General features: G+C 36.5%; 1 protein-coding gene across 6 annotated transcripts; it reads right to left on the reverse strand.

The window, feature by feature from the left end:
- Positions 1-607: 607 nt before the first annotated feature.
- On the reverse strand, positions 608-8,320 carry LOC106151414 (uncharacterized). Of its 6 annotated transcripts, none has more exons than XM_087001120.1 (6): positions 8,158-8,320; positions 3,710-3,797; positions 3,223-3,558; positions 2,712-2,873; positions 2,261-2,348; positions 608-1,952 (listed from the first exon to the last, which is right to left on the reverse strand). In XM_087001120.1, the coding sequence occupies exons 1-6, from the start codon at positions 8,188-8,190 to the stop codon at positions 1,520-1,522; spliced, it is 1,140 nt and encodes a 379-aa protein (XP_086857246.1). In that variant the 5' UTR covers positions 8,191-8,320; the 3' UTR covers positions 608-1,519. The 6 variants fall into 6 exon arrangements, with proteins under 6 accessions (XP_086857246.1, XP_086857250.1, XP_086857249.1 ...); XM_087001124.1 differs by lacking the exon at positions 8,158-8,320 and adding an exon at positions 5,128-5,415; XM_087001123.1 differs by lacking the exon at positions 8,158-8,320 and adding an exon at positions 5,053-5,413.
- Between the last annotated feature and the right edge of the window lie 822 nt (positions 8,321-9,142).

A 9,142-nucleotide genomic window follows, 5' to 3' on the forward strand; every position in this document is an offset into this window, starting at 1 on the left:
CGGTACACTTTGATAAGAAAAAATAGTGCAGCAAGGAAGTGGTTTGATGCAGTTTCGTTCAGACTTAAAACTGATATCATACTTGTGGAATTCATCATAAAGTGTTTCTAAATTTGACTTATTTTGAACACGGATGCAAAGATAACTTATTCCGTTGGTGATATATTGTTCTAATTTTAATGTTTAATGGATAGGCCTAACCTTCATCATCATTTATCTTGTGATTCATCGTCATCAAATCCGAGTGAACGCACTTTCTTAACATAACACCGAATAAAATGTGTTTCTTGAAATGTCAAAATTCCCTTTTTTTGTAATATACACTGTCATTGTTAAATAGAATAACAAAACATGGAATGTGGAAGATGTGTTCACTGCCACCAAACCAAAAACAGTATCTCTGCAATATTCAGAGCCATTTCAACCACTCCCTGAGTGATATTGTGAATCAGAGACAGCCCAATATTGTGGTTAACTTGCGTACCATGAATATAAAAAGTAAAAATATGGTAGGCCCAAATAGCAGAGCGGGTTTGCTCTTACTTGTGAGGCAATATCTAATATCATTGTAGCAATTGTATCCACTGAAAAGTCTGCAGAGACAATCTATTCATAAAATCATTTTATTTTAAATGCAGTAAAATGTTGTAAAGGGACTTGCATAAACGATGAATAGTCATAAATGTTATATCAACTATTAAAATATAAATTAACATATGAAAATGTGGAAATTAGATATTGTTGGTTGATTCGTTAGTATTTTTTTTAGTTACTCATATTACTCAAAGCTCCCTGAAACTATTACTTATACCTCATAAAATAGTAGGCCTATTTTTCTTTACTTTTATGTATGTTTATACAGATCTCTGATGCAAACAATAACCATTTTCTGTATTTTTTTCACCTGTCATTAAAATCAATTATTAAGTGCCCGTGAAATGACTTTGATTCAAATCAAGCCATAACCAATTTAAGTCGTACTTATTGTATAGCTACTTAATGCCATCATATAATTGTGCGAAATCTTAACTAAGTGAAGACACTATGTTTTGACAATAAAACTTCCTACTTTTTTATAAGAACAACATGTTGCTAGCATAGCAACAAAGACAATCTTAATAATCATACCTCGTAGAATTTGACCGCACCGGGCCATACCGCGTTCATACATGCTCGAATGCGAACACCTACCAAAGTAATATTGAGTCGCCACGTTTTTTGATCAACCTCAATCACAGCTATGCCATAATATTCTCAATGCATTTACATTTACATATCTAGTAAATACCATTGCATTTAAAATCCTGCACAACGTACCTCAGACAAACCTGTATGTATTGGACTCAGATTTCTCTTATTCACGAGAAAATAATATTCTCATTATAGAATGTGCAAGCAATGTAGACATGTGTTGTTAGCCAGAGCAGCGAGTTGAGTAGCCTTACTACCCTTTGGCCGTCTTTTTGCTGTCTGCGACTGAATAAATTCCAAACGATCAAACGATCAACTGTTTGTCATGTTAAACGTTTTCGAACTTTCTTATGTGACTTTTGACCGTAGACATCGGTTCTAAATAACCCCCTTCGTATGGATTCATTTCTTCATATGCCCCTTCATCGTTGTCGTCAACTGTGACAACGTGATGTGGTTGTGATGTTTCATCCAGTATTTCTTGAAGTTTCAATGGCAGTTTTTGCTGCTGTTCTTGTTCGTCTTTGTCCGCTGTTGTCTGTTTTTCCTTACGTCTCGTTTTCCTCTTAGGTTTGGGATCCTTTGGTGAAATTTTTTCATCGTCACTTTTGTTATTTTCAGAGACTGAAAACTGTGATAAAACTCTGTAGTGTCCCTGTTCGTCATTTTTCATGTCACTTTTCTCAAGGCCAGTGTAGACATTCGCTTCTGATGGTCGTTTCTTCGCAATGCTGCAAACTGGAGTTTCGTTCCTCCTTCTCCTGTAGAAAAAAAGAAGAAACCGTTTCAAATTGTAGAATAATACTTACTAAATGCGGAGTGCTTGCACCAGCTTATAATGGAATCTCAAACAAAACTATAGTGTTACCAAACTACCAGTTGCACAGAGTTTCAGGTTTCGTGACTTTCATTGTACACATTTGCCATTCATTTAATGTGTCTATACTGTAAACCTATGAGCTATATAAGTATTTGTATATACGGGCTCAATGTGAATCCATATGATCACAGGGCATAAGTAAAAAGTGAGAGACAGCAGCGAAAGAGAACGCCCGAAAATAAAACGTACCTTCGACGATCACGCCAGTAGCACAATCCCACAACGGCACAAACGATGATTAAAAGAACAGAAGGGATTACAGCAGCTGCTATTGTAGCTGAAATGAAAATACAGTTATGTTGGGACGGCGTGATGCTATTGTTTTTCAACTTGTTTAATTAGTATAAACACATGGGAACCATACATATGGATTTTTCAAAATATTCGCAAAATAATATTTCAGAAAGTGAGAAAAGACAGTAAGGCCAGACAAAACTGATAAGTTGGTTAACAAGTGGCGACCGTCTAAAAATAGGGTCGGTCTGTAAACGTGTGGATTAAAAATTGATTTGCACAAAATCAGGATCGGTCATTAAGCAACTGATCAATTTTACCTAGTCGTATTTTAGATTTTTCATTTATGCCCTAATACTTTTACATTTACCATACTAGAGAATTATCTCAAACAGCTTCATCTCACCTGTTCTCATTGCCGCGATTTTCTCTTCCAACTCCCTTACAGTCCCATTGCTTGTGGAATTTTGTCTGCTCTGGTTCGATGCCGGCACCACAGTTTGAGGTTGCGGAACACTGGTTGTGGTTGAAGTGTCTCGTCGCGGTGCGTTTGACGTTGTACTAGATTCTGAAAGATATTTATACCTTCGGTAATGTTCTGCATACGCACAACGCGACACTGAAACTAGGTTTACAATACCAAACTATAAGCCAAGGATGATGTTCCAAATGCGTTTTTCGCGAAACGGGCGAATTATACGTATTTTAATTTTTTTTTCGAGATAACATATGGTAACATAGAGTATTTACATAAAAACCACGTGGTCATAATTGCAAAATTTTTGTGCAAGTGATTATTTCCCTTTATTAATGTCCTGTTGCAAAACCGTTTAGAATTAATGCTTATTAATAAAACATTACGTTCCGGGTTTTTTAGTAATAGGCGTAAATAACTACAGTTTGGTTACAAAACGCACCTGCGACACATGTGAATTTCAAAGAAGGATCTTTAACAAAATCCGTGCCATTGTAATACTTCCAAGTATTGGTCACCAAATGGGGTTCCTGCGCTGTGTCAGTCACATAAATTCCAGCATTATTTCCCCCAAGAGTTTTACCAACTAGCCACTGTCCTTTGCCCTCCAAAAAGAACACAAATATATCCCTGTATAAAAACTCTCTTTTGTAAGAAGGACGACTAGGATCACCCGTGGATTGCGGATCAAGCAGGTAATAGTATTTAAACACTTTGTCCTCCTGGAATTTCAGTGCCTCATTGCTTCCCTCCAAGTAATATCGACTGCAAGGACCGGCTGGAATAAATTTCACCTCATTAATTAATTTTATTCATTATTTGATAAAAGAGGCCAAATGCACTAGCAAATCTATAACAGATATTAAATTCCGCCATATAAAATAAAATTTCAATAAATAAAGCAATTTATATTTTTATAAAACATTTACCTGCTTCTGTTACCACCAACTCTGGCACGAGCAGAAGACCGAAAAGAATTGAAGCTAACAGCTGCATATTTACATCCAACGTATGTACCTGAAATTAAAAGGCGGTCTTAATTCACAGATAACTACATAAATATGAAATAGAGAGAAAGGAGAGAGACTCCAAATACTTGCATCCGAGCCATCAGAAATCTGACGTTGCCGGTCGCTTTTATCATATCCGTCATATCACCTGTAATGTCATTTAAACCGCAAGCAGTGTCCGGTGTTAAGTGGGAGAGCAAACATACAATGGACCACTCAAAACATACTCAGCCCTTACTTCTCTACATCTAGGTCAGCCCATGGGAACGTACACTTTGATTACTTATCCTTTGCCATCTAAAACATAAACATACCTATCTATTTCCTTATTTATGATAAACACGTATCAACCCGTCTCCAATAAAAACAAAAGCCCGAAAAGCGGAACTAAATGCTTTACTCATCAGCTTAACTTGACACTAAAATAGTGACTCAGATTTTATTATCTCTGTTTCGTGCAAAAGTTAATTCATTATCACGAAATCACATCCTTCGCGGTACAAGGTGCCAGTAAGAGCGACAATCCAAGGCGACGCTGTGGAATGAAGCTATTGTATGACTCGTTCAGTTACTGGCTTTTGGGGTGGATTTGGCAAGAATTTTAACACCCTAGCCAACTTAATATTATATTGTGCCCCTTTTCTTTTTTTCTTGCTTAAAAAGACAATGACAGCAGATGTTGTTAACCGAGCTGAAACATTATCCAAAAATATGCACCTACGTTCGTAAGGGGACTGACAATGTAAACGAAATTGGGAAAAGGGATGGATCTGGGGGATCTTTATGAATTATTTGGTAACGCCCCCACCCCCCCTCCTTTAATACACCGTAAAAAAGAAAGCATTCCATTGCCACATTGTTTCCAATCAATCCTAAACTTACCATCGGCGTGCAAAGCTTTTTAAAAATCCCTTTAGAGGTGAAAGTATATGTGTAATAGTCTATGTCAGCAGCAGGGCCTATTGTAACCACCGTTCTTAATACCTATTGTAAAGTCAGTCTTTGTCAAGATAAAGGTTGATCTAATATCCGAATATTAACCCCAGCTCTCTCAGTGGTCGTCAGTGATATGAAGCACTGACTTCGCGCGTCAAATATGCAGGTTGACCAATATCTAACCCACCATTATATAACTTACCAGGTCAAATCCTGTAAAATCTTCAAAATGGACATGACTTTTTGAGATGTAAATGATACCCTATATTTTGGACCCTCTGTATGGGTCAAAGAGAATACGCATTTTAGGTATTCTTATGCCTTACCTGTTGCTCAAAGTCTTCACGCAGGTGCCTGAGACACGATCTAAACTATAAGAAAAGTCACAAAATCAAAATTGCCAAATAGTAGTGGCTATAGTGAACGGTCTTGCCCTGTGAATAAGCATTGACGTGCAGAGATACAAAGTCACGGTGCGTGGGTTTCCACACGTTGAATCACGTCCACTTGCAGCCCTTACAGCACAATTCAGATATGTAACTGGGGTACTGGTGAGTCACCGCACTCCCTAAGAAAATCAGGGTGGTTGAAGGACAAAAACCTCTTCCGCCGGCTCAGTTTGATCGGTAATTGTGGCTGTTGAGGTCGTCTAGGGTTTATGTGGGACAAGGCATTGGTACTAAATGGGTCGCGAGCCTTCTCTTCTGTGTTCAATGTGTTTGTATATAGTGCAAATTATGACGCACGCCCTTCCCATTGTTGACCAACTTTATACAGCCGTTTATAGACAGTGTATAGAGTTTATATGGTTATGCACGCACGTGTACAAATAATACTGACCGCTTTTACAGACTGAGAGATGAATGAAATCTGTGAAATCATAGCCGGTCGGGCCGCATGCTGTACCTGACATGGGATACGTTCGGAATTCAGACTAAATGAAATGACATTTTTCAAAAAAATGTCGATAAAACAGTACGTCATGCCTGATTTTACATAGGTGGTTTAAGACAAAAAATAGACGTCATGTAGTTCTTTATTTTTAGCATTCTGAGCATCTGATTTCATAACTGGTAAATGAAGTGACAAGGTAAATGTATTAAATAAGGCATATATTAAACTGAGAAGAAAATTTTGTCAAGAAGTGAGAAATCAACCTGTGGTAGAGAGTAGCAGTATATTGTGCTTTTCACAATTTACACACTGCGAAAGAAAACACGGTATAAACATCATGTTCCTGGATTTGAAGTCTTATCCCTGTTGGAGGTTTTCCTTCGCGGATTTTCACCTCTTATCCTCTTTTAAATTGAAAACAACATCTACACCAGTGATTTTAACAAGCGTTTTTTTTTTTTTTTTTTTTTTTTTTTTTTTTTTTTTTTTTTTTAAACACTCACTCTAAACCAAACAAGCACTTTTTTGAATGGCTACTGTTGTCAGAGATTGCAGACTGAATGCAATGGCATTTTCATAAAAAAAATAGTGGTTGATAAAAACAGTCATGATTGATTCAATGGGTGGTCCATGTTTGAAGAAATGACAGCTTCTATTAAAACTCAGACGTCGGTTGTCAGTTATTTTAAGCGTCTGATTTCGTGACTGGCAAACTAAGCGATAAAGTACCTGTAAGACAGATACCTGTAAATTCATGATTCTGATTATTTGCAATCATGTAAACAGTAAATTGAGCCGTCATGGGTAAAATAAAACACCATTTTTAAGCATTTAATATTTATTTATTTATTAATGTGACATGCATGTGAATAAATATAAATATATAAATCACTCAGCTTTATGGGTCTACAAGTTACCGAACTTAATACATTTATCAAATACATAGAATTAAGGTTATAAGTTATATGCAAACACTATAAGATATATTATAACACAGTAGTAATATTAGTTGTTAATACTGATAATGCAGTAGTATTATTAGTAGTGGGATCCCGGGTTGGAAATTTTCTCTCTATTTACGTTTTTTTTTTTTTTTTTTTTGTAAAGATTTGTACCGGATTTATCGTAACCTTTTAACCTTTATCTTTATGTATTAAAGATTTTCTTCGTTAAACAGCCACCTCTTTTAGTGTACGGGAACTGTAGTCAGGGATAACAGATTGAAATACACAAATACATATCTAAAACAACTGCATGAATTTTTTTCAACTTTTCTAAACACGTGAACGGGTTGGCTTCAAGACTTACCATTTCCAGCGCGCTTTCTGTTGAAACTTCTGAAAGAATGTGAGCCGGCTAATGCCACACCCTAAAAACCATCCTTCTGAATCGACTGCACATAAAACATTATCACTGCACATGCTAGCAGCTTTTTTCGTGCTTTTTTTTTCAGAAATCCCAAGCAACTACAAAAATGACGGACTGAGATTTTCAACTTCTGTAGAAAACCAGTATTTCATCATGTAATAGGTTCTATGGGCTAATTTAAGCGACTGTAATTCGCTTGACATTCAGTACCTTCCAATCACAGGGGCCTCTGATTGTTACAAAATTGAATAAAATAGTTTGATTCAATTTAGTAACAAACTACACGGACTTCTGTTATCAGAAGGTACACATTCAGTACCCTCTACCAGGGCCGCAGTCATTATTGTGGACATTTTTTGCTGAATCGAAGCCAAAATGACTGTCTATTTATCTATAGACATATCTGTGAATATCTGTGGAAAATCAATCTGTCACCTTGGTAGAGTGTACACATTCAGTACCTTGTCTAGGCCATATTTAATCTCAGCACTGGTGCGGGGCAAGAAGAGAAGAGCTCGCTCTACCAATAGTACCATGAACGTTTACATAGCAGGACCTCCGTGAGAACAAAGCAGTTTCGTCGAATAATTCTTCACGACACTATTTTACCGAGAGAAAAAGATAAGACGTTTCTGTCGATCGATATATCCTCTACACAGTTTAGTGACACATGTAAAGATCAATTAAGAAAAAGATTTATGAAGAAATAGATGACAACGGACAAAATTGAAATATTTAAATGATTACATAAAGAAAAGAATAAACATACAACTATAAACAAGATTTGATGTCTGGCCCGTAGCCAGCAATTGCAAAAGTGGGTGCTTTTTTTATGAAAATGTGGGTCTCCTGTCATGAAACCTTTGTTTATCTAGATCAAATTTACTCAGTTTGGACCTTTTCCCAGCAAAAAGGACAGTTATTTCGAACCCCCCCTCCCCCTGGCTACGGGCCTAGATCTCAAACCTACCTTGTCGATCTATCTGTCCTGGGTAATGCAGTCAAATATTTAAACAAATAAGAATTAAAATGACGACAATCAAGGAATCCACCACAATTGAATATTTGAAATCTGGGATGAGGGGTTGGCGGCATTACCTCACGTATATAGATTTAGAAATGGGAGAATGTGACATTAGAGATGTGACATTAGCCGCCACTTGACTAACACTATACAAGTATGCAAAGACCAATCTATGCATTGGTCCACCCAGCCTTTTGATGTATGGGACCCTGATCTTCAGGCACGGAAAACTTTTTGGTCCTTCTTGACCGCAAATGGGCTCTCTACAGTAGGCCTATATTTATTATTCCACTTATTTACTTTACTGAGATCAGGATAAAATTTGTTGAGATGCATTCTGACCTTGGCCCCTGTTTTACAGCATTTCTTTAACGCTGATTCGTCTAGATTATAGTCATGTTTATTTTTGTCTTAATTATTTTCTTTTTGTTATCAACATTTAGGCCTATGGGTTCCTCACGAGTTAAAAATGTAAGTAACCCACCAATCACAGGAAATGTGTTTGTGGCGATACGAAAGCACAATTTCAGGTATCACTAAAATGCATACTAATAGACCCCGGAAAGGATGCTAGTTTTAGTCTTTCTGCACATCTGCACATGGGATCTATTGCCCGATAAAACAATTTTTAAGCAATTCTAAGTCGACAGAAGTTTTCAGTCGATTTTTTTTTATAATTTCGATGAATTTTACTTGCAATTTAGGAGTAGCATTTTTAAATATGGGTTTTGAAAAGGCCCTATAAATTCATTCCACTCTAAAACGGTAGAAATAGGGCCATGCAGTTAGGGACAAAACCCTACAACCCTTATAAAAATAATTTCCAACAAAACTAATAATTATAAACTTAAATAATATGGCATATATTCTAATTAAAGTTGATCTGGTTAATTAAATTAGCCCCTTTACGACAAAATTGTTTTCACGATTTTACAAAAAAAAAAAAAAAAAAAAAAAAAAAAAAAAAAAGGTGTGTGTGTGTGTGTTGGGTAAAGAAGCTGTAAAATCTGACAGATTTTAGTGTACGCCTGTGCCATTTAATTGCATTTATTGGAAACTAGCAGCGCTATCACAATCATACCGCTTCCCATGAGATCGAGGGACTTTAGCTGCTGCTGCTCTGCTCCAAA

Source organism: Lingula anatina, chromosome 1 (assembly GCF_051362555.1).
Source record: "Lingula anatina isolate TDL-2025a chromosome 1, LinAna3.0, whole genome shotgun sequence".
Taxonomy (NCBI): domain Eukaryota; kingdom Metazoa; phylum Brachiopoda; class Lingulata; order Lingulida; family Lingulidae; genus Lingula; species Lingula anatina.

Coding starts and splice junctions, on each gene's coding strand:
- LOC106151414 (XM_087001120.1), bottom strand. CDS start 8,190: ATGCATAGATTGGTCTTTGCATACTTGTATAGT. Junction 2,874..3,222: donor GAAATTCACATGTGTCGCAG/GTGCGTTTTGTA, acceptor AATATCTTTCAG/AATCTAGTACAACGTCAAAC. Junction 1,953..2,260: donor TACTGGCGTGATCGTCGAAG/GTACGTTTTATT, acceptor TTTTTTCTACAG/GAGAAGGAGGAACGAAACTC.